The sequence below is a fragment of the Cynocephalus volans genome, chromosome 3, assembly GCF_027409185.1.
Source record: "Cynocephalus volans isolate mCynVol1 chromosome 3, mCynVol1.pri, whole genome shotgun sequence".
Taxonomy (NCBI): domain Eukaryota; kingdom Metazoa; phylum Chordata; class Mammalia; order Dermoptera; family Cynocephalidae; genus Cynocephalus; species Cynocephalus volans.
The window spans coordinates 35066413-35092793 of NC_084462.1; the positions used below are offsets into that span (position 1 = coordinate 35066413).

The 26381-nt window shown below is 38.2% G+C and overlaps 1 protein-coding gene across 4 annotated transcripts in view; it reads left to right on the top strand.

Moving 5' to 3' along the window:
* The window catches only part of HERC2 (HECT and RLD domain containing E3 ubiquitin protein ligase 2), a 239052-nt gene that overhangs the window by 199069 nt on the left and 13602 nt on the right, over nt 1-26381 (top strand). For all 4 annotated transcript variants that reach the window (XM_063091718.1, XM_063091721.1, XM_063091720.1 and 1 more), the window contains exons 79-83: nt 1446-1660; nt 14342-14519; nt 15098-15259; nt 17349-17440; nt 17644-17783. In XM_063091718.1, coding sequence (XP_062947788.1) covers nt 1446-1660; nt 14342-14519; nt 15098-15259; nt 17349-17440; nt 17644-17783 — 787 coding nt within the window. The remainder of the gene's footprint in view (nt 1-1445; nt 1661-14341; nt 14520-15097; nt 15260-17348; nt 17441-17643; nt 17784-26381) is intronic.

A 26381-nucleotide genomic window follows, 5' to 3' on the forward strand; every position in this document is an offset into this window, starting at 1 on the left:
TGAAACTCTGATGGGTGTCAGCATGAGGAGGTCTTTCCTGCTTCCTCTTCTCTTTGTCTTTCTGTCTCATATGCTGGATAATTTCTTCAGATTGATCTTCCAGTTCTCTAATTTGTCTTCACCTGTGTACATTCTGCTGTTTAATATGTCTGAGTTTTGAATTTCAGTTATTTTTTTAATTCCTGGAAGTTTTGCTCTGGGTTATCTTATATCCTTGGATGTACTTTCAAGCTTTTATTTCTTGAACATAAAATTAGACTATTGTCTACTGCTGGCTCTCCCTCATGGTGCCTTCTTTCCTTTTGTATAGTGTGAATTTTTAAAACTTAGCTGACCATTTTACTTGGAAAATTTTATGTAGAAATTATTTGAGGCCTAGTTCAAAATCAGTCATCCAAAGAGAATGTATAGACTTGGGACATTATCAACCTAAGCCATTGTGAATTAAATTTTCGCCTGTAGATTTTAGTCTGTAGGTAGCATAAATTCAGACTGAAAACCAACTTGAGGGTCAGCGTCTGGGTTATGAATTCCCAGGGCAGTTTCTCCCTCTTATTCACTGAGATTGTGGAAAGTAACTGACCTTGTTCTTCTCTTGTTATTTTCATTTGTGGTCACACTGAGAGGCAGCCCTGTGGAGCTTCGCCTTTCTACAGGGTCTCCTTCAAGGCCTATGCCTCACTCCACACCCTGTGTGCTTGAGATCTTCAAGACCATCCCAGGAGGAGCTGCCTTTGGGGCATGTTTATCCACTGAGTTGTGGTTTACTTCCTGTTTTAGCCCTTGTCATTTCCTTGCTATTGTGTCAGTGCAGCAGCACATTTGAAAAATGTTTAAAACAGTATAAAACAGCATTTAAATTTTCTCAGTGTGAGACAGCATTTAAATTTTCATTGGGAGGGATGTTTGCCATGCCTTTGGAAGCGTCAGTCTGATTTTTTTTTTTTTTTTAATTAATGATTAAGATGTTTTGTGTTCCAAAACAATTACCTACTTAGGGGGGGGGGGGAAGTTTTCTACTGTGTAATTTATATGCTGCCTTGCTGAAATATTAAAATATATTTATAGTTTTTGTATGGGTTAGTTTCTTTAGTTGTTATTTTCAAGGATTTGCATGATAGTAGATAATTAAATCTTTTTTTGTTTTTCTTGGTATTAATTGTAGTTGGTATTCTAGACAAAAATGGAAAAACTTCTAAAGAGAAGACATTATTTTCAAAATACATTTTGTTATTTTGGGATTTATAATAGTCATCAGTTTTTTTTTTCATTTTTTGTGCTTCGATAAAGCATGTATAAAGTCTTAAACATTCCTGTGGTTTTTAGTTTTAAATTTCATTTCTCTGTGGTAAAAATGTTTAGAGCACTAGCTAGGTTTACTAATTACTAAATATCAGGATATTTAGATAAAAATCTGATGTTGCTATTGCTTTTTCTTGTCTCAGCTGTATGCCACTGGGTATGGTGCAGGAGGCAGACTAGGAATTGGAGGAACAGAGTCGGTATCAACCCCAACATTGCTTGAGTCCATTCAGCATGTGTTTATAAAGAAAGTAGCTGTGAACTCAGGAGGAAAACACTGCCTGGCCCTCTCTTCAGAAGGGGAAGTTTACTCTTGGGGTGAGGCAGAAGATGGGAAGCTGGGGCATGGCAACAGAAGGTATTACGTGAAAGCATTATTTTCAGTATTACGTTTTCCTTTGTTTCTGTTTGTTTTAATGCTGTTATAGTGTCTTGGCACTTTGTTTTTCAGAACATTTATAATAATCTCAAATAATGTTAATGATTCATTTGGCAGAAATAGGTTCAGATGTCAGTTTGTCGGCTTACCTATATGACTCCTATATTGGGAGGAAAAAAATCAATTCTGAATTTTTGATTTATAGTACTAAGCTTCTTTTTGTCCTTCTCCCCCATGTCATCTACTGAATTGTATTTGGCATTTTGTGTAACATGCATGGTACTAAAACTATAAATAAGAGGAAATGGTAGGAGTGAGGGGGAAAAGGACACACAGATGGTACTGTTTTTTAAACAAAGTAACCAAATCCACTAGTTTTTAAAAATTGATGGGAATTACTAGCCAAGTTAGAGTAATAGGGGCCTCCCTCATCCTAGAAATAATGAGAATACCAGACAAAATATATGGAACAATAACCCTAAAGACATCGCATATTGAGCAACAGTACAGTGTTCCCTGAGAAATGGGAAACAAACAAGGCGAGTTCTAAACATTGCCCCAGTGGACTGCCTGCAGAAAGTTTCCAGCAGTGGCACAGGAAGGAAAAGCCAGGCAGACTCCCTTAGTGTAGAGGAGACAGAACTGGAAGTTCCAGGAGGCCAGGACACCTAGAGTATGCAGATACCAGAGAGGGGAGAACTGTTCAGAAAGAGAACTCCAGAGACCTGCAGAGCTGAATCCAGTAATCACATGTGTGTGAGGCCAAAGAACAAACCAGAAGGAAAATTCTCCAGAGCTCACGTAAGGCAGGGGATAGAGCCTGCTCCCAGAAACCTCATAATTCACAGGGCATTGATCAGACTACTTAGAATGATGTTCCCCAGTAATGGGGGGAAAATTAACCATAGACTAATTGTTGCTATTATCCCACTGACAAAACTTTAAAGCAAGACCTGAAATTATTAAACTGTTTATAAGTGAGTTAACATATCACAGAGATCAAAGCTGAAGAATATTTTTATGAATACAAACATATGAAGAGCCCAACAAGGTAAACTTCACGGTGTCTCACATCCAGTCAAAAATGATCAGACATGCAAATGAGCAGAAAAATACAACTGATACAAGGAAAAAAATTATGACATAAATGACACAAGTGATAGACTTACTTATTAAAACAGTTAGTTTAACCACATGCCATATCTTCAAGAAAGTAAAAGAAAACTTGAATATGTTAGGTAGAGCCTAGAAGATAATTAAATGCCCAAATCAGAGTCCTAAAGATGAAAAATACAATGTGCAGGATAAAAAAATACATTGGGTAGAATTAATGGCAGATTAGATATTGCAGAAGAAAAGATCAGTGAAGTTGAAGTTACGTAACAATAGAAACTATCCAGAATGAAACAGAAAACAAATATACAAATGAGCAGAACATCAGTGAGCTGTGGGACAACTTCAAATGGCCTAATCTGTGCATAACTGGAGTCACCACAAGAGGGGGAAGATGGTGGATTTTGAAGAAATAATGGCCCCAAATTTTCCAAATTTGATGAAAAGTATAAACCTGTAGATTTAAGAAGCTTTAAAGAACCCTAAGCAAAAGAAACATGAAGAAAACTACATCAAGGCAAATTGATCAAGACATGGGATAGAGAGAAAAATCTTAAAAAGCAGGTGGGAGTTGGGGTGGGTGGTAGGTGGTGGGTGGGGACCCATGTTACATACAGGGAGACAAAGGCATAACAGAAGATTTCTTATAGGAAATAGTGCAAGCTGGAAAACAGTGGGGTTACTTTGAAAGTAAAAGTTAGCCTCAACATAGAATTTTTGACCCAGTGAAAATATTTTTCCAAGAATGAAGTTGAGATAGACTTATCTAGGAATGTAAAAGGTGAAAGAATTCAGCACCTGCATACCTACACAGCAAAACATTAAAGGAATTCCTTCACACAGAAGGAAAATGATCCCAGATGAAATCATGGATCTGTAGAAAGGGATGAGGAAATTACCACATAGATTAATGTCATGACTTTTCCCCCTTATTGTATAAATCTTTTAAAGAGACAATTGAATATTTCAAGGATGTAATAAAAGTGATATAAGATGTTTAAGACATATGTAAAAGTAAAATGTAGCACAAGGCTGGGGGAGAAACTGGAAGTAGACCTTTGTAGAGTTCTTAATATTATACGAGACATCATACATCACTTCAGAGTAAACTGCAATACATTTAAGATATATTCTACATGTCCTAAAGCAGCCACTAAAATAACACAACAGAGTTTTATATGATACACCAACAGGATATATTCAGTATATGTTAAAACATATACTTAGTTAATCTGAAAAAAAGCAGAAAAAGAGGGTAAAGGCAGCAAAGAATGGTTGGAACAAATAGGAGACAAAATAGCAAGATGTAGATTTAAATCCAAATATGTTAATAATCACATCAAATGTAAATGATCTAAACACCCCAATTAAAAGTCAGTGATCATCAGAATAGATGTAAGAGCCATAGAGGGAGGGGTCAAGATGGTGGAGTAGTCAGTTCCTGGTGTCGCTCTCTCCCACAGAGTGACCAATTTGCAGCTTTTGAGGAGCAGCGGTGGAGGACCCGAGGTCTGTGCTGGAATGGACAGGAGCCCTCTGCCGCAGGACCCCAGTTCAGGTTGCTCCCCATTTCCTAAAGAGACTTTGGAGCTTTGGAGCTTTTGGGCCCACACGCCCTGAGCCTGCCGGCAAGAGAAGGCAAGCGGACCAGGACAGGACTTCTGGCGCAGGCTGTCCCGTCTCCGTGAGCGACCTGAGAGGCTCCGGGTTCCCAAGCCCCAAGCCAGACGAACTGGTGAAGGCAGGTGGGGTGGGACTACCGGTCACGGCTAGTTCTGCTGTCCAGAAGCAGCAGACCCTTCAGGATCCAAGCCAGACATCAGGGTGAAACGAGTGAACTGTGATACCCCCAGCCACAATGACAAAACACCAAAGGAAAGAAACCAGAAATATGAAAAATCAATAAAGTACATCACCTCCAAAGGAAATTAATAACTTACAAGTGCTAGATCCCGTAGAATAGGGATTCTTTGAAATAACAGACAAGGAATTTAGAGTAACTATTCTAAAGAAACTAAAAGAGATACAAGAAAATTCAGTGAAACAACACAATGAAATGAGAGAAAACATACAGGATCTGAAAGAAGAAATGTATAAAGAAATCAATGCCTTGAAAAAGAATGTAGCTGAGCTTGTGGGGCTGAAGGACTCATTCAACGAAATAAAAAATACAACAGAGAGTTTAACCAGCAGACTTGAACAAGCAGAAGAGAGAATTTCTGACCTCGAAGACAGGCTGTTTGAATTATCACAGGCAGACCAGAAAAAACAAAAAAGAATTTAAAAAATTGAAGAAAACTTAAGAGAGACAACTGAAAACCTTAAGTGCTCAAATATCCAAATCATAGGTATTCCAGAAGGGGAGGGAAAAAAGGAAATGGCATTGAAAACATACTCAATGAGATAATAGCAGAAAACTTCCCAGGTATGGGAAAGTCACAGATCCCAGGTTCAGGAAGCCCAAAGATCACCAAATACATGCAACCCAAAAAGGTCCTCTCCAAGACATGTGATAATCAAACTGACAAAAATTGAAGCTGCAAGAGAGAAGCAGCAAGTCACTTATAAGGGAGCCCCAATAAGAATAACATCAGACTTTTTATCAGAAACTCTAAAAGCCAGAAAAGAATCGGATGATATATTCAAAACACTAAAGGACAAAAATTGCTGGCCAAGAATACTTTACCCAGCAAGGCTATCCTTCCAAAATGAAGGACAAATAGTATATTTCTCAGACAAACAAAAACTGCAGGAGTTCACTACCACACAACCAGCCTTACAAGAAATTCTCAAGGAAGTACTGGGTTTCATACCACAAAAACAACCATCACTACCATGAATACATAAGAAAGAACAATACCTACCAGCAAAACAAAAATAGTAATGATATAGAGGAAAAATAGTTTATCTATTACACCAAGAAATCAACAAATACAGAAGACAAACAGAAAATTTTAGAGAAAGGAACAAAAGATACTTAAGACATCTAAACAAAAGTCAGTATAATGCTAGGAGTACATCAGCACCTTTCAATAATAACTCTGAATGTAAAGGGACTAAATTCCCCATTCAAAAGACACAGACTGACTGACTGGATTAAAAAGATGGACCCAACAATATGCTGTCTCCAAGAGATTCACTTGACCTGTAAAGACACACGTACACTAAGAGTGAAAGGATGGAAAAAGATATATCATGGAAGTAGAAATGAAAAACGAGCTGATATCTTATATCAGATAAAATAGACTTTAAAGCAAAAACCATTAAAAGAGATAAAGATGGCTAATATGTAATGATAAAAGGATCTATCCATCAAGAAAACATAGCAATCATAAATATATATGCACCTAATGTCGGAGCAGCCAGATTTACAAAGCAAACACTATTAGATCTAAAGAAAGAAATAGACACTAACGCCATAATAGTGGGAGACCTGAACACCCCACTCTCATCGTTGGACAGGTGATCTAGGCAAAAAACCAACAGAGAAACACAAGATCTAAACAATACTTTAGACCAATTGGATTTGGCAGATATCTACAGAACATTCCACCCAACAACCTCAGAATATTCATTCTTCTCATCAGCACATGGAACATTTTCCAGGATAGACCACATGTTAGGTCACAAAGCAAGTCTTAACAAATTCAAAAAAATTGGAAGTATTCTGTGTATTTTTTCTGATCACAATGGATTAAAATTAGAAATCAATAATAAATGAAACTCTGAAAACTATACAAACTCATGGAAATTAAACAACATTGTACTTAATGACATGTGGGTCCAGGAAGAAATTAAACAGGAAATCAAAAAATTTCTTGAAACTAATGAAAATAATGACACATCATACCAAAACCTGTTGGATACTGCAAAAGCAGTTTTAAGGGGGAAACCTATTGCATTAAATGCTTAGTTCAGAATAATGGAAAAATGGCAAATAAATAACCTAACACTTTACCTTAAAGATCTAGAAAAAGAAGAACAATCCAAACCTAAAGTTAGTAGATGGAAAGAAATAATTAAGATCAGAGCAGAACTAAATGAAATAGAAACACAAAAAACAATACAAAACATCAATGAAACAAATAGTTGGTTCTTTGAAAAAATTAATAAAATCAATTTCACAAGACTAACTACAAAAAGAAGAGAGAAGACCCAAATAACAAAAATTAGTTATAAAAAAGTTGAAATTACAACTGACACCTCAGAAATATAAGAAATCATTAGAGACTACTTCACACAACTATATGCTAACAAATTTGAAAATCTGAAGGAAATGGATAAATTTCTGGATTCATACAAGCTTACCAAAACTGAGGCAAGAAGATATAGAAAATATGAACAGACCAATAACAATAAAAGAGATTGAAGCTGTTATCAAAAGGCTCCCAACAAAGAAAAGCTCAGGACCGGACAGGTTCACTGCAGAGTTTTACCAAATATTCAAAGAGGAACTGATACCAATTCTCTGCAAACTGTTCCAAAAGGTTTCAATAGAGGCCATTCTCGCAGACTCATTCTATGAGGCAAATATCACCCTGATTCCAAAACCAGACAAAGATGCATCAAAAATAGAAAACTGCAGGTCAATATTCTTGATGAATATAGATGCAAAAATCCTCAATAAAATACTATCTATCAATACAGCAACACATACAGAAAATTATACACCATGATCAAGTGGGATTCATCCCGGGGATGCAAGGTTGGTTCAACATATGCAAATCAATAAGTGTGATGCACCACGTTAATAAAAGCAAAGACAAAAACCACATGATCATCTCTATTGACATTGAAAAATCATTTGACAAAATTCAACATCCTTTCATGATAAAGACTCTACAAGTTAGGCATAGGTGGAAAGTATCTCAACATAATTGAAGCCATATACGATAAGCCCACTGCCAATATCATCCTGAATGATACAGGAACTAGACAAGGAAGCCCACTCTCACCACTCCTATTCAACATATTGCTGGAAGTACTAGCCAGAGCAATCAGAGAAGAGAAGGAAATAAAGGGCATCCAGGTTGGAAAGAATGAAGTCAAGCTGTTCCTTTTTGCAGATGATATGATCCTATATATTGAATAGCCTAAGGCTTCTATTAAAAAACCTCCTAGAGTTGATAAACAATTTCAGCAAAGTTGCAGGGTACAAAATCAACACACAAAAATCAGTAGCATTTCTATACTCCACCAGTGAACATGCAGGAAAAGAAATCAAGAAAACTAGCCCATTTACATTAGCCACCAAAAAAATAAAATATTTAGGAATAAAGCTGACCAAGGATGTGAAGAATCTCTATGAAGAGACCTACAAACCACTTTTGAGAGAAATTAAAGAGGACACAAGAAGATGGAAAGATATACCATGCTCTTGGATTGGAAGAATTTACATTGTGAAAATTTCCATATTACCCAAAGTGATCTACAAATTCAATGCAATCCCCATCAAAATTCCAATGGTATTTTTCTCTGAGATGGAAAAAGCTATCCAGACATTTATATGGAATAACAAAAGACCACACATAGCCAAAGCAGTCCTGAGCAAAAAAAATAAATAAATAAAGCTGGTGGCATAACACTACCTGACTTTAAACTATATTACAAAGGTATAATAACCAAATCAGCATTTTACTGGCATAAAAACAGACACATGGATCAATGGAACAGAATAGAGAACCAAGAAATTAACCCATATGCCTACAGCCATCTGATCTTTGACAAAGGCAGCAAGTCTACATACTGGGGAAGAGATTGCCTTTTCAACAAATGGTGCTGGGAAAACTGGATAATCATACGTTGGAGAATGAAACTAGACCCATATCTGTCACCATATACCAAAATCAACTCAAAATGGATTAAAGAATTATATATACATCCTGAAACAATAAAACTCCTTAAAGAAAACATAGGGGAAACACTCCAGGAAGTAGGAGTGGGTACAGAATTCATGTATAGGACCCAAAAAGCTCAGGCAACTAAAGGTAAAATAAACAAATGGGATTATATCAAACTAAAAAGCTTCTGCACAGCGAAAGAAACAATCAGAGTAAAAAAACAACCAAAAGAGTGGGAGAAAATGTTTGTTAAATATACATCTGACAAAAGATTAATATCCAGAATATACAAGGAACTCAAACAACTTTATAACAAAAACCCAAATAACCCAATTGAAAAATGGGGAAAGGAGCTGAACAGACATTTCTCAAAAGAAGATATACGAATGGCCAACAGACACGTGAAAAAGTGCTCAATATCACTCAACATCTGGGAAATGCAAATCAAAACCACATTGTAATACCATATCACTCCAGTTAGGATAGCTAACATCCAAAAGACTGAGAACAATAAGTACTAGTGAGGTTGCAGAGAAAAAGGAACTCTCATCTACCATTGGTGGGGCTGCAAAATGGTGCAGCCTTTATGGAAAATGATATGGAGGTTCCTCAAACAAATACAGATAGATCTGCCATGTGACCCAGAGATCCCACTGCTGGGAATATACCCAGAGGAATGGAAATCATCGTGCTGAAGGACTCCAGTGTTTATTGCAGCTCTGTATACAATAGCCAAGAGCTGGACCCAGCCAAAATGTCCATCATCTGATGAGTGGATAAGGAAACTGTGGTACATCTACACAATGGAATTTTACTCTGGTATAAAAAAGAACAAAATACTACCATTCGCAACAACATGGATGGACTTAGAGGAAATTGTATTAAGTGAAACAAGTCAGGCACAGCAAGAGAAATACCACATGTTCTCACTTATTTGTGGGAGCTAAAGATTAATAAATAAATAAATGCACAAACAAATAAAGGGTGGGGGGAAGAAGACAGAATAACAACAAAAATTTCTTGAACTATTTAAGCCAAGTGCACAGATATGATGTGGTGGGGGTAGAGGAATGGGTAAAGGGGCATGAAAATAAAGTACAGTGTATTTTGAGAAGTAAAATAAAATAAATTTAAATTAAAAAAAATATTTTTTCTTCAATTAAAAAAAGCGTTAAAATTAGGAATATAACAAAGTAAAATATAATATTGGTGACACCAGAGTGCCCTGATGCCGCTATCACCAGGAACAGCGTGGAGAAAGCATAAACTGACATGAAGGACCAATATCACCAGGGCTTCCATTGTTAGTTTGCTGGGAAATTCAAGGGGGACATGAACTTGACCTAGTCAAGCACTCCCAATTGTTCCTTATTCCAAAAGCAATAACAGAGGATTTTGCCACTAAAGGACTGGAGTTCATAGGCCATGGCAAAGAAAAGCCTGAAAACTCTTCACCTTGACAGCCACCTTGAGAAAGGACTCCTCAAATCAGGAAATTGAGGACTCTGCATGTTGTCAATTAAGGCTGTGAAGATAGTTCATTGATTCGATGAGTTTTATTTCCTCCTTGATGTTTTCCTTACTTGTAAAAGATGAATCATCACTCTCCGTTTTAGGTTTATTTCTCACTTGCTCTGACATCTTGCAGGAACTCAGTGTGCTAAAACTGATCTTCTTGGGATTATGATTGCAATACTTGGGTTGGGATCAGCTTTACATATAGCTTGTATGTAAATATTGATATACTAGTCAAGATGAGCAGGGTTGCCTGACCTTTTGTTATGCTGCAAAGAACATTAGGTAAATTGTTCTGGGTCATTGTTAATGGTTAGGGCCTCTCTTTTCTCTCAGGAAGCTTATGCTCCGGAAAGGGATTACAGCACAACAGTTTCAATCAATCCTTGGGAATACAGTTTTATTTTTATATCATTTAATGGTAAAGATTGGTGGCCTGGGTTAGCTAAGAAGACAGCTTTTAACAGACAGTTCCCTGCCTTAATAAGAGGTATCAGACTTAAGACATGAAAGCTTCAAGGAAGTTGCAGTGAACACCATTTCAGAGCTCACCGTGTAGCTCAGGAATTAAGATACTTAGAATAGCTATGGAGGAAGATCTTTAGTTGCATACATTTGCTGTTGCTGGATTTCAACCAATGTTGATGAATTAAGTCAACCTGTACATCATAAAAATGCTAAAATGCTTTCTCTGATTTAAGGAGGGTAAAAAAGGAAAAGAAAAAGAATAGATATCAGAGCAAGATCAAACAATGTGCTTCCTGCAGGGATCCCACTTTAAATTACAGACACAGAAGTAAGCTAAAAACAAAAGGATGGGAAAGTATACCATTCTAATACCTATCAGAAGAAAGCTGGAATGCTTGTATCAGTATCATATAATGTAGATTTCACAGCAGAGAATATCGACAGGGATAAAAAGGGCAATTTCAAATGGTCACTTTGTCACGAGGACATAATAATCCTGAACATTTACACACCTAATAATGGACCTTCCAAATACACAAAATTGAAAAAATTATAGAACTGCAAGGAGAAATATACATTCACAGTTATAGTCAGAGATTTTATTGTTCCTCCCTCCGTAATCAATAGAACCAAGTAGATAAAGAATCTATACGTGATAGAAGCCGTGAACACCTATGTCAACTAACTTGACCTGATTGACATTTTTAGAACACTCTACTAGACAGAAATGCATTCTTTTCAAGTGTGCATGGAACACCTACCAATATAGACCATGATTTGGACCAAAAACAAATCTTATACATCAAAAGGATTAAAGTTATACAAAGTATGCTCTCTGTCCACAAGAGAATTAAATTAAAATCAATAACAAACAGATCTCTGGAAAATATCCCTAACATTTGGAAGGTAAATAAAGCATTTTAAAAATAACTAATGGGTTGGAGAATGAATCAGAAGGTAAATTAGAAATAATTTTGAAGGAAGTGAAAAAAATAATGTATCAAAATGTATGAGATCCAGAAAAGCAGTACTTAGAAGGAAATTTATAACATGCAATGCCTGTTTTAAATAAAAATGGCCTCAAACGCACGAACTTAGTGTGCACCTTAAGGAACTGCAATAAGAAGGACAAATGCAACCCAAAGGGAGCAGAAGAAAGGATAAGAAGGAGGAGAGCAGGAATCCATGACAAAGAAAACAAAAACAATAGCAAAAATCAAAGGAAACAAAAAATCCTTCTTTGAGGATGATACAATCAGTAAAACCTCTATCTAGACTGAAGAAAAAAGGAGATTACAAACTATAGGAATATTAGGAATGAGGAAATTTTCGTCACTGCAGAGTGTACAGATATGAAAAGATAAAGAGGTATAATGAATAAGTTTATCCAACAAATTTGACTTTTTAGATGAAATGGACAGATTTCTCACAAGACACATACTCTTTAAAGGTCACTTAAGAAGGAATAAGTGACCTGAGTGAATAGTCATCTGTCTATGAAATTAAAATTTCTGCAAACAGATTTCTAGGACCAGATGACTAGTGGTTTCTAACACATGTATAACTAACAAATAATATCAATTCTTTACAAACTTTTCAGAAAACCGAAGAGGAGGGAATTCTCCCCAGCTCATTTTTTGAAGATAGCTTTACTCCTATATCAAAACCAGACTTAGACCTTATTAGGAAAATACAGACCAATATCCTTCATGAACCATAGATGTAAAAATTCTTAAAGTTTTAGTAAATCGAATTCAACAATTTATAAAAGGATAATACAGTGTGACCAAGTGGGGTTTAATACCAAAAATCACAAGTTTGGTTTAACACTCCAGCATAATCCATGTAAAAAGAAAAACCATATGATCATTTTAGGAGATGAAGGGGGGAAATCATTTGACAAACTCCAACATCTGTTTCCGATAAAAACTTTCAGCAATCTAGGAACAAAAGATCACTTCCTTAACCTGATGAAGAGCATCTTTGTTATCCATTGAGCATACTTAATGGTGACTGGCTGAAAGCTTTCCCCTAAGTTCAGGATCAAGACAAGGATGTTGGCTGTCACTACTGCTGTTCAACATTGTACTGCAGGTTTAGCAAGTGCAAAACAGCAATGCAAAGAAATAAAAGGAATCTGGATTGGAAAGAGAATTGAAGCTGTCTTTATTTACAGATAACATTATTTATGCAGAGAATCTGATGTTGTTTATGAAAAAGCTACTAGAACTAAGTGAGGTTAGCAGTATCTCAGGATGGAAGACCAATAAATAAAAGCCATTTGTATGTCTCTATACATATACATATGTAATCAGAAAGTAGAATTTTAAAATACCATTTACAGTATCCTTTTGCCGCAATTGAAGTACTGAGATATAAATCTGATCAAAAAATGTGGATGACCTATAGACAAAACTACAAAATATTGCTGAGGGAATTTTTAAAGACCTAAAATCAGGCAGGGGTATACTGTGTTCATGGATCAGAAGACTCAATATTGTTAATTTGTCAGTTATCCCCAAATTAATCTATAGATTCAGCACCTTCCCAATCAAGATTTTTGTAGAAATTGTCAAGCTGATGATAAAATTCATATGGAAATGTAGAGGGCCCAGAATAGTCAAAACCGCTTTGAAAATGAGGCACATAGTTGGAAGACCTGCACTATCTTACTTCAAGACTTGTTTTAAAGCTACAGTCACCAAGATGCTGTAGTATCAGCATAAAGAAAAATGCATCAGTGGAGTAGAGTAGGGAATCCAGAAACGGATCCGCAAATACTGACAAGACGGGTATGGAAAAAGTAAGACTTTTCACAGTTTCCAGTGTGCAGTTTACAACAGTGCAAAGGCAGTTCATTGGAGAAAAGATAGTCTTTTCAGCAAATGCTTTTGAATAATTAGATAACCTAAGAGCAAGGAATGAACTTATACCTTGCAACATATCCGAACATTAATTCAAAATGGACCATAGTCCTAAATGTAAAACCTAAAACTAAAAACTTCTAGAAGAAGACATGAGAGAAAACCTTTGTGACTTTAGATCAGACAAATATTTTTAAGTAGAACTCCAAAAGCTGATCAATTAAAGACAAACGTGACAAATTGGACTTTATAAAAATTATGAACTGTTCTTTGAAAGACACTTAGAAGAGATTGAGAAAACATGCCACAGACTGGAAAAGGATAGTCACAGTCATGTAATCTGACTGAGGTCTTGTATCCAAAGTATATGAAGAGTTTTCAAAACTCAGTAATAAAACAAGTTTGTTATCCCTTCTTGTCACATTGTGGGCTAGTAATATTCATACATTAAAACTCTTTAAATGAATTGTTGATTTATAGCAGGGTGGGCAAACTGTTTCTGTAAAAGGGCCAAATACTAAGTATTTTGGGCTTTGTATATGATACTTTGGGGGTTTAAAACTCACTCTAGCTCATAGGGCTTTCAAAAACAGGCTGTGGGCTGGACTTGGCACAATATGAGTGATAGTCTTCCAACCCCTTCAGGTAGTCTGTGTAAGGGAAGAAAGGTAGGAACTTGTGAAATTTTGAGTTCAGGTCTGAATGATTCTTCTTAATTTATTTAACAATTGGTTGGGAAGATGTAGATTGAGAGGTGTACATTGAATAATTGAGCAGTAAACAAAAAGCCTCGTATTTAACAAGTTTAAAAATATTTAAGAATAAAAATGTGTTTGTTATATTTGGTGACTTTTTTGTAGTCCTTGTGACCGCCCTCGTGTCATTGAGTCTCTGAGAGGAATTGAAGTGGTTGACGTTGCTGCTGGTGGAGCCCACAGCGCCTGCGTCACAGCAGCTGGGGACCTCTACACGTGGGGCAAAGGCCGGTATGGCCGCCTGGGACACAGTGACAGTGAGGACCAGTTGAAGCCAAAGCTGGTGAGAAGGCTCTGTGTTCACTTCTTACTGTTGACCTGGGATGGGGGCAGTGTGCCGTTGTCATTATAATTTTAAAAAGTCAAAAGTATTTCTCATCCTAGCTTCTTTTTAGTTTTAAAGTTAATGGTCATAGCCTCATTATTTACATGTAAGTCTTCTTTCTGATGGAAATAAAAACCATCTTGGTACGTATTCCTTCCATGGGTTACATAAACAGGATAGTATTTGAAATATTCTTTTATTTATAAGAGTAAATGTAACTTTGCATCTAGCTAAATGCTTTGGCTTCTAGAAGGCCCACAGTATTTCAGGTGATATGAAGAAGTAAATAAACAGCCTTCATGGTGGTGCAGGGTTGGACATTGAGGGTACTGGAAACTGTCTCCTACAGTGTGGATGCATATAGTTCAAATAGATGAAAGTGTTGTTTCGTCTTATAGGATTATTAAAATCACCTGTTCTTTGTAACGCCTTAAAATAGGCACCACCATAAAAAAAGAATGGTGACATTGTAAAGCTTTTCCTTTGGTAAGTCTTTGTGTTGCATTTGGCTAACCGAGTGTCCCTTTTCTCTGAAGGTAGAGGCACTGCAGGGCCACCGTGTGGTTGACATTGCCTGTGGCAGTGGCGACGCCCAGACCCTCTGCCTCACTGATGATGACACTGTCTGGTCCTGGGGGGACGGGGACTATGGCAAGCTCGGCAGAGGAGGCAGCGATGGCTGTAAAGTGCCCATGAAGGTATTTCCTGTTTACACCTCCCTGGTCCCCTCCCAGGACCCATGGTTGGTTGTCAGGCTGCTCTAGGCATGGTGTGGATCCCCAGGGGGTCTGACGTCACTGTCCCTCTCTGCGTGCTTTTTAGGAGCATTCTAACGGCGTCGTTACCTTCTTTGCAGAAAATATAATGAGTAATCGGTAAAGAGTGGGTTAAGGACCCCAAGGCATCAAGGTGTTTTGAGTGCTACTTGTGCTCTACTGGGAAATGTGTGTCGTAAGTGGGGCACTGCAGAGCATGTGGTTAGATTTAGTATGCAGACCTCTTGGGGGAGAAGGATGACATGCTGTCCATACTCTTTCCAGTTTGCAGTGGTATATAGATGCCATGTCACAAGCTGTGGGATGTAGTAGAGTTTGCAGAAAGGATTGCATCTGAGGTGTCCAGAGGCTCCTGTAGGGAAGAGGCTGCACAGCACCCTGAGTCCAGCAGGCCCACAGTGGGGGGCCAAGGGCTTTGCTCCACATGACGTGGGTGGTTCTGGGCAGTCCCTTCACTTCGCCAGAATGCCTTTTGCCCTTCTAACTGTGTGGTTGGTAGAGGTCAAGTGAATTGATGTGTTCAGATCTCATAGCTCCTGCTCAGTTGCCCCACAGCGTGAGAATGTGTGTAGCTGAGGTGCTCTGCCATGGACTTGGGAGTGTGAGTGCTGTGGAGTGGAGCCAGCCTCTGTCTCTGCTCAGCATCCTGTCTTGCTGGACTCAGGGATGGCTGAAGGCGCAGAACAGAGAGCCACACAGTTGCAGGCACCCCTGGAGCTGACTGAGCAGGCTGGTGTGCAAAGAGGCCCCTCTGATGGAGAAGAGCCTGGGCCCAACCTCACAGCTTTTCTTTCTGCCTCTCTGCTGTCCAGTACAGGAGCTGTTTTAAGTTTAAATTAAATCAATTAAGATTAAGTAAAACTAAATTCATTTCGTCGCACTGGCCACAGTCCGTGTACCCAGCAGCATGTGTAGCTGAAGTCTTGGGCAGTGTGGGTGCAGCACATTTCCATCACCACAGAGAGTGGCTTTGGTGGGCGCTGCCTAGAGTTGAATCCTTGTGGGGAAGACGTCACCTGGAGGTCTCCCTGCATCCTGCTGCATCCCCAGGTGCCCTGCAGCTGTAAGGAGAGGCCCTCTCTGGAGGCTTCCTCGTTGGCGGGCACTGCTGGGAAACTGGGGGCTCAGGGCTGCCTCCCTTTCCTGTGACCTCTAGCTGTTTTTCCACTATAGGTATGTGGTATTTTAACCATGTCAGGGGCTACAAAGGCTTCCACTCTTATGAAAAAAGGGTCTGTGTGGACTTTTTTAAGCAAAGGAAGGCTTTTTTGTAAATGCTTCACATCTGCAAGGAGTAGGATGTTGGGATTGGCGGGCGGGGGGCTGGAGGAGGACATTACTAATGCTGAGTAACAGAGGCAAGGAGAGAACTAAATAAGAGAATGGATTAAGTTTTAGTTAATTTAAATTTAAAATTAAATACAAGACTTAAGTATAAGAACAATCACAGAGGTAATAAGGAGCAGAGTTGCTGGGTCAGGAAAAGTGATGACTGGTCAGCAAGATCCCTGGGCGTTGGATATAGAGTGGACCCGGCTTGCAGGGGAGCAAGTGGGTCACAGGATGCATGACCCAGGACATGTTGAGGAAGAGCGACCTGGACAGATGGACAGGACCCCTTTGCTCCTTCCCTGTGGGCCTCAGGTTGGAGAGAGGCCAAGGGCAGATGAGAAGTGCAGGGTTGCTGGAGAACAGTGCCACCTCAGATAGAGATGAGGGCAGGAGAGTCTGTCTTGGGAGAAAGGATGGCGGACTTCACTGTGAAGTGCCCTGTGCCCTGTGCCCTGCAGGTCCTGCCAAGTAGCCCATTAGCATGTGCATTAGGTCAAATGTACCACTCGCTTCCTGGGAGTGTGCTGGTTAAAAGGCATGTGACTTTAAGTTGTGTTAATATTCAGCATGAGTGTGGGTTTCCAGTGTTCTCATTAGATTAGTTAAATCCCAAATGTGGTTGTAGTGGCCAGCAGTGACCTTGACGGAGGCCATCTAAATGAACCTTTTTCCCTCCTAGATCGATTCTCTTACAGGCCTTGGAGTAATTAAAGTGGAGTGCGGATCCCAGTTTTCTGTTGCCCTTACCAAATCTGGAGCTGTTTATACTTGGTGTGTATGATTCTGTTTGTTTAATCTCACCAAAACCAGATTTTTAATTCAAGTTATGTTAATTGTCTTTTCATGGATTGGAATTTAACTTATACAGCAGGCTGTGATTGCATCCTAGAGTGCAGAGCTTGTGCCAGGGGGGTGGGCAGGGTGGTAAATGAGATGACTTACCCCAATGAGTTTCATGCTGTCTTTGTGTGCAGGGGCAAGGGTGACTATCACAGGCTGGGCCATGGGTCTGACGACCATGTGCGAAGACCTCGGCAGGTCCAAGGGCTGCAGGGGAAGAAAGTCATCGCTATTGCCACCGGCTCTCTGCACTGTGTGTGCTGCACAGAGGATGGTAGGTGGAGCCAATGTGTCAGGACCAGGCCTGTGAATCTAAGAGGGCTGCTCAGGGGTCACACTGCAGCTGCAAAAGGGCTTCTGCTATGTCCTCAGAGTCTGTCTGTGGTAGACAGGGTTTAGCCCCAGTTTTACACCTGTGAATGTGTTATGTTACGTGGCTGTACAGAAAAGAGCTGACAGAGCAGGCCCGAGATGCCTTCTCAGACAGGCCTGCCGCAGTGTTGCCCTCACTGGCATCTGGGGACCTGGGCTTCGGGAGGGGTCCCCCATTTCCTAGAGATAAGTGTGGCTCACTATGCCTGAACTGTCTATGCAAACAATGTGGTCTGTGCTGTAACCTGCTTTCCTCTGGGGTCTGGAATGTGGTAAGTGCCAAGCAGAGGGTGGTTGCGTGATCAGCCCTGACAAAAACCTTGGGTGTCAAGTCTCTGACCAGCTTCCCTGGTGGACGGCACTTTACACGGGTCAGCACAACTCAGTGCTGGGGGATTTAAGCATATCCCATGTGATTCCTTTGGAAGAGGGCTCTGGAAGCCTGTGCCTGGTCTCCTCTGGACTTCTCCCATGTGCTTTTTCCCTTGCCCAGTTTTGCTCTGTATCGGTTCACTGTAATAAACTGTAGCTGTGAGTGCAACTATATGCTGAGTCTTGGGAGTCCTCCTGGTGAATCACAGAAATTGGGGATGGTGTTCGGGACCCAACACAGTGGTGAAAGGGACTTCACAGTGGAGTTAAGGTTGCTAATCAGCGGACTTTATGATAAGGACATACAGTTCTTATTTCATTAATTTGAATTCTTTTAAATTTTGAAACTAATCACAAACTCCAAGAAGAGTTGGAAATACATTACAAGGAACTCCTTTATCCTGATTTATGTTAGAGTTAGGTGCTGTCTTGAAGCTCTCATCCTGAACATGTATTTCTTATAAACAGAGACACTCTGCTATTTCATCACAGCCCCGCTGTCTAACCAGAGCATTTTTTTTTTTACTGTTTATTTGTGCATATTCGTGGGGTACAGGGTGTTGTTCTGATACATGTCATTTACTGCACAGTGATTCTCTTAAGGTAAATAGCATAGTTTGTACTTGTTAATCTGCCTTTTCTCCCCTGACTGCCCCCCATGCTCCCCAGCCCCCTTCCAGCCTCTGGTAACCATTTTTCTACTCTCTGCTTCTATGAGGACCACTTTTGTGTGTGTGTGTGTGTGTGTGTGTGTGTGTGTGTGTGTAGGGTGTGTGTGTGTGTGTGTGTGTGTAGGGTGTGTGTGTGTATGTGTGTGTGTGTAGATTCCACATATGAATGAGACCATGTGGTATTTGTCTTTCTGTGCCTGACTTACTTCACTTAACATGATGGTCTCTGGTTCCATTCATGTTGCTGCAAATAACAAGGTTTCAATTTTTTAAAAGAGCTGAATAGTATTCCAAGGTGTATGTATACCACAGTTTATTTTATCCATTTATCTGTTGATGGGCACTTAGGTTGATTCCATCTGTTGACTATTGTGCATAGTGCTGCAATGAACAATGGAGTGCAGGTATCTCTTCCATATATTGATTTTATTTCCTTCGAGTATATACTCAGTAGTGGGATTGCTGTGCCATAACATGCCAGAGACCAGCTCCGCAGGATTCGTTGGACCTGAATAGGTGGTGTGGATAGGATGAGGAAAAAAAGAAAAAGGCGGACCACAAGTGTCTAGTGCAAGTGTGTGGACAACAACCACAAGAATCTTGCTTTATTTATATTTTTACTTAACATTTTACATGATGATTTATCTTTTAATCGAAACATTTTTATTTCATCTCTATAGAAAAAGAAAAATTAGAATGTTCCAAAGCACTCACGCTGTGATAAAAGCACCCACGCATGCATCAATAGTTCACCCCAAAGCCTGTGGCTTGTGGCCAGGAAACTATACAATAGCAACATGCTTGGCTTTAAAACATCAGACTCTCAGTCTGAATCATAAACCTTAACCTTCTTAGCTTACAATTTAACCCCTTTTTAATCTTACTTATACTTACTACACTTAATTTTAATAACATCGATTAATTAAGGTTAACAATTTAATATTGCTTATACTCTATATTGATCATTTTAATTTATAATCAAAATCACAATGTTTATACCTTTTATTTCCCTGCCAATAGACACTGGGAAAAGCACAGGGGACAAAGTGAAAAGTTAAATGATCCTACTCAAACTAACATAAACACACTATATCATTCTTATTATTACTAGGGAAACAACATGTTCTTGGTAAGTCAAGTGAAACTGTGGGAATGGGGAAAAACAAAGAAATCTGTAACTGGTTAATGATCAAATAGTTGTAAACACCACTGCACTTGGACCCACCACCTCCCTGGGGGATGTGGATAGAAATCCAACATAATAACTTCATTCCACATGTACAAGAGCATGACCACAGCCACAATGGGTCCATGCACATATCACTAACAGGAAAGATTAATGACAAAATTAAATCGAGCCAACCCATACCGGGAACATGCATCAAAAATACCTTTAGTATTGACAATGTCCTTTAAATAAACCAATTAATTTTGATGTATTTTTAACATGTCCCGGGCCGACCCCGTGGCGCACTGGAGAGAGTACGGCGCTGCTCCCGCTGCGCGGCTCCCGCGGTTCGGATCCTATATAGGACTGGCTGGTTTGCTCACTGGCTGAGTGCGGTGCGGCTGACACCACGCCGAGGGTTGCGATCCCCTTACCAGTCACAAAAAAGACAAAAAAAAAAAAAAAAAAAAAAAACCATGTCCCTCGATAAACCCCAGGGCCCTTGGAATCCTCCAAAGGACATGCTAGTGTGGCCTTGAGAAACTCCGGGGCCCTTGGAATCCCCCAAAGCCACACTAAACCAAAAAGTTCAGCCTTTAATTCTGAAAAGCCTGTCAAACAAAAGTGAAACAAACAGGAAATCTCCACAGAGCCAAGCCACACATATGAGACCCTCTTGTAGCCTGTTGAACAAGGGGTATCACTCCTCAGGCTCCCATGCCGTTCCCTAAAGCAGGATGGCTCACAGCAATAACAGTTCAATTTTAAGTTCTCTGAAGAATCTCCATGCTGTTTTCCACAATGGCTATACCAACATTCCCACCAACAATGTAGGAGAGTTCCTTATACTCCACATCCTCTACGGCATTCGTTATTTTCTATCTTATTGATAATAGCCATTCTTACTGGAATAAGATGATATCTCATTATGGTTTTAATTTGCATTTCACTGATGACTAGTGAGGCTGAGCATTTTTTCATGTGCCTGTTGGCCATTTGTATGTCTTTTGACAAATGTCTGTTCAGTTTCTTTGCCCAGTTTTTAATGGATTTTTTTTTTTTTTGGCTGTTGAGTTGTTTGAGTTCTTTACGTATTCTGGATATTAGCCTCCTGTCTGATGTGTAGTTTGCAAACACTTTCTCCCATTCTGTAGGTTGTCTCTTCACTTTGTTGACAGTGTGCCTTGCTGTGAAGAAGTGTCTCAGTTTGATGTAGTCCCATTTGTGTACTTTTACTTTAGTTGCCTGTGCCTCTGTAGTCTTGTTCAAGAGAGCACTGCCCACTCTCATTTTGTGTAACATTTCTGCATGTTTTCTTCTAGTAGTTTGACAATTTGGGGTCTTAAATTTAGATCTTTGATCCATTTTAGGTTGATTTTTGTGTATGGTGAGAGATAGGAGTTTAGTTTCAATCCTCTGCATGTGGATATCCAGTTTTCCCAGTACTATTTATTGAATAGGCTGTCATTTGCCCAGTGTATATTTTTGGCACCTTTGTCAAAATTCAGTTGGCTATATGTGCGTTCGTTTATTTCTGTGCACTCTATTCTATTCCACTGGTCTATGTGTTTACTTTGATGTCAGTACCATGCTGTTTTGTTTAATATAGCTTTATAGTATATTTTGAAGTCAGGTAGTATGCCTCCAGCTTTGTTCTTTTTGTTCAAGATTACTTTAGCAAAATGGGTTCTTTTGTGGCTCCATATAAATTTTAAGATCATTTTTTTTCTGTAAAGAATGTCATTGGTATTTTGATAGGGATTAACTTGAATGTGTAGATGGCTTTGGGTAATATGGACATTTTGATGATGTTAATTATTCTGACCCATGAACATGTGGTATCTTTCCATTTATTTGTGTCTTCAATTTCTTTCACCAGTATTTTATAGTTTTCATTGTAGAGGTCTTTCACCTCCTTGATTAAATTTGCTACTAGGTATTTCTTTTTTTTGGTAGCTATTGAGAATGGGATTACTTTCCTGATTTTTTCTTCAGCCATTTCATTATTGACATATAGAAAGGCTACTGATTTTTGTGTGTTGATTTTGTATCCTGCCACTTTATTGAATTCATTTATTCTAGTAATTTTTGGTTGGAGTCTATATAGTTTTCTATGTATATGATCATATCATCTGCAGGTAGGGATAGTTGTGTTTTTTTGTGTGTTTTTTTTGTTTTTGTTTTTTTAATAAAGATGACTGGTAAGGGGATCTTAACCCTTGACTTGGTGTTATCAGCACCACGCTCTCCCAAGTGAGCCACGGGCCGGCCCCAAATAGGGATAGTTTAACTTCCTCCTTTCTGATTTGGCTGCCCTTTATTGTTTCCTCTTTCCTTATTGTGCTGGTTACAATGTACAGCACTATGATGAATAAGAGTGGGGAAAGTGGGCATCTTTGTCTTATTCTAGATCGAAAAGGAAAAGCCCTCAACTTTTGTTTGCTCTGTATTAGTTGTGGGTTTGTCATATGTGGCCTTTATTGTGTTGGGGTACATTTACTCTATACCTAATTTGTTGAATGTTTTTATCATGAAGGGGTGTTGGATTTTACCAAATGCTCTTTCTGTGTCTGTTGAAATGATCGTATAGTTTTTTCCTTCATTCCGTTGATGTGATTTATTATGTTTATTGATTTACATATGTTGAACCATCCCTGCATCCCTCAGATGAATCCCGCTTGATTGTGGTGAATGATCTTTTTAATGTTTTGTTGGATTCAGTTCACTGGTATTTTGTTTAGGATTTTCACATCTGTGTTCATTAGGGATATTGGTCTGTTGCTTTCTTTTTTTGTTGTATCTTTTTCCGGTTTTGGTGTGAGGGTAATGCTGGCCTTATAGAATGAGTTTGAAAGTATTCCCTTCTTCTTCAGTTTTTTGGAAGAGTTTGAGAAGAATTGGTATTAATTCTTCTTTAAATGTTTGGTAGAATTTGGCAGTGAGCCCATCTGGTCCTGGAGTTTTCTTTGTTGGAAGTCATTTTATTACTGCTTCAATCCCATTACTTGTTATCGGTCAGTTTACGTTTTCTAGTACTTTGTGATTCAACCTTGGTAAGTTGTATGTGTCCAGGAATTAATTCATTTCTTCCAGGTTTTTCTTAGCATATAGCTGTTCATAGTAATCTCATGATCCTTGGTATTTCTGTGGTATCAGTTGTAATGTCTCCTTTCTCATTTCTGATTTTATTTACTTGAATCTTCTATCTTTTTTGCTTCATTAGTCTAGCTTAAAGGTTTATCAATTTTGTTTGTCTTTTTGAAAAAACAACTCTTTGTTTTATGGATGTCTAATTCATTTATATCTGCTCTGATCTGTGTTATTTCTCTCCTGCTGATTTTGGGTTTGGTTTGTTGTTTTTCTAGTTCTTTGTGGTTTAATGTTAGGTTGTTTATTTGAAGATTTTCTTTATGTAGGCATTTACTGCTATAAACTTTCCTCTTTGAACTGCTTTTACTGTATACCATAGATTCTGCTATGCTGTGTTTTTATTTTCATTTGTTGCTAGGAATTTCTTAATTTTCTTTTAAATTCTTCTTTGACCCATTCATTGTTTAGGTGTGTGTTGTTTAATTTCCATGTTTTTGTAGCATTTCCAATGTCCTTTCTGTTACTGATTTCTAATTTTATTTTGTTTTAATTGGAGTATAGTTGGTATGATTGCACACAGGTATTGATGTTCAACTCTGTACCCCACAGATATGTATAATCAATTATGCTTCAATTAAAAATAAATAAACCAAAAATTTTTTTTAAAAATAAAATTTATTGGAACTTTTTTGTGACCTAACATATGGTCTGTTCTGGAGAATGTTCCATGTGCTGCTGAGAAAAATGTGTATTCTGCAGCTGTTGGACAAATTGTTCTATAAATGTCCATTAGGTCTAATTGGTCTGGAGTTGAGATTAATGCTGATATTTCTTGGTTAGTTTTCTGTTTGAATGATCTGTCCATTGCTAAAGCCCACAACTATTATTGTGTTGGAATCTGTTTTTCCTGTTAGGTCTAGTAATATTTGTTATATATCTGGGTGCTCCAGTATTGGGTATGTATATATTTAGAATTGTTATATCCTCTTATTGAACTGATCCCTTTATCTTTGTATAATGACCTTCCTATGTTTTTTTACTTTTCCTTGGCTTGAAGTCTGTTTTATCTGACATAAATATAGCTATTCCTGCTGTTTTTTGATTTCTATTTGCTTGAAATATCTTTTTTTATCCCTTTACTTTCAGACGTGTGTCATTGTATGTAAGGTGAGTTTCTTTTAAGCAGCATATTGTTGGTTTTTGTGTTATAATCCATCCATTTAGCTACTCTGTATTTTAATTGGGAAATTTAGTCCATTAACATTTAGAGTTATTATTGATATATAAAGACTTGTTACTGCCATTTTGTTACTTTTTTTCTGGTTGTTTTGTAGATCCTTTTTTCCTTTTTTCTGGTCTTTGCTATCTTCCTTTATGGTTAAGTGATTTTCTCTAGTAGTATATTTTGATTTCTCACTATTTATTTTTAGTATTTTTATTATAGGTTTCTGTATTGTGGTTACCACAAGGCTTACAAAAACATATCATAACAGATTATTTTAAAGTAATATCAGCATAACTTTAATTGATAAGAAAAAAAACCCAAACTGTCTCTATTCTTTGACATCAGTCCCCCCACTTTTTGACATTTTGTTGTTTCAAGTTACATCTTTTAATATTGCCTATCTCATACAATTGTTGAATTTGTTATAATCTTGTTGGATTTGTTGTTTAGTCTTCATAGTAAGGATATCAGTGGTTTATTCACCACCCTTATGACATTGGAGTATTCTGAGGTTGTCTGTGTACTTAATTTGCTAATGAATTATGTACATTTGAATGTTTTCTTGCTACTCCTTAGCATCATCTTCTTTGAGATTGAAGAACTCCCTTTAAGAATTTCCTGTAAGTCAGGTCTAGCGTTGATGAATTCCCTTAGTTTCTCTTTGTCTGAGGAATACTTTATTTCTCTTTCATATTTGAAGGTCAGTTTTGCTGGATACATAATTCTTTGTTGACAGTCTTTTTCCTTCAGCACTCTGTATGTATCATCCCACTTTTTCCTGCCCCATAGGGTTTCTGCTGAGAAATTAGCTGAGAGATGTATTAGGACTCTAGAGCATTGAATGTTGTGGTTTTTTTTTTTTTTTTTTTTTTTTCCCTCTTGCTGCTTTCAGTATTCTTTCTTTGTCTCTGGTTTTATGATATGTCTTGGGGTATTCCTCGTTGAGTCTGATTGGAGACCTCTGAGCTTCCTATACCTGGATGCTGCTATCTTTCTCCATATGTAGAAAATTGTCAGCTATTATTTCCTTAAATATGCTTTCCAGGTCTCTTCCTTTTTTGTCTCCTTTGGGTACACCACTTATGTGGAGGTTATTTTGCTTAAAGGAGTCCCATAATTGCTGCAATTCTTTTTACCTTTTCTTAATCTCTTTTCCTTTCTGCTTTTCTAGATAATTTCATATGTTCTGTTTTCGAGCTGATTCTTTTGATTATGTCTGCTGTTGGAAGTTTCTGTCGAGTTTTTCAGTTTAGATAACATATTCTTTATTTCCAGAACTTCAGTTTGGTGGGTTTTTAAAAAATGATTCTACTACTTTGTCAAGACCTTGACAGTTTTGAAGGCCAGTTATTTTGTTGTATGTCCCTCCATTTGGGTTTTTCTGATGTTTCCTCAGTAGATTCAGGTGTGTGTCTTCCATCATCTTAATCCAACCTTTCAGGTAGCTTGGAATTTTTCTTTGTCCCATTGCTGATGATGTTAACTTTGATCACTTGATTCAGTTGATGTTTTCCGGGCATTTGCACTGTGAACATCCTGGTAATTAATAAGTATTTGGGAAGGATATTCTGAATCTATTTAAATGTCTTTTCCTCATCCAGAGTTTTATTCACTTATTTGTTTATATCTGTCCATACAGATATAACCATGCTTTCCTAATTTATTCAGTGGGTTATATATAACCTGTTACTACTTATTTTGATGCTCAATTTGTGCCTGTTGGGCTGGCTTTATCTCCTAGTGTCCCTGTCGTGCTTTCAGTACTTCCTTGCTCTGGTACAACAAGATGATACACCTTGTCTTATACTCTCCACACCCGATGCCTAGAATTGGCCATTTCCTCAGGGAGCCCTGGCATCTTTGGAAGAGTCATGATCCGGGTGATAGGTGTGTTTGTTACGATGGGGTGTCACTGCTCCCCAGCTGTTCTCCATGGGTGGAGTCAGGGAATGTGTATGTAAACAGTCACAAGTT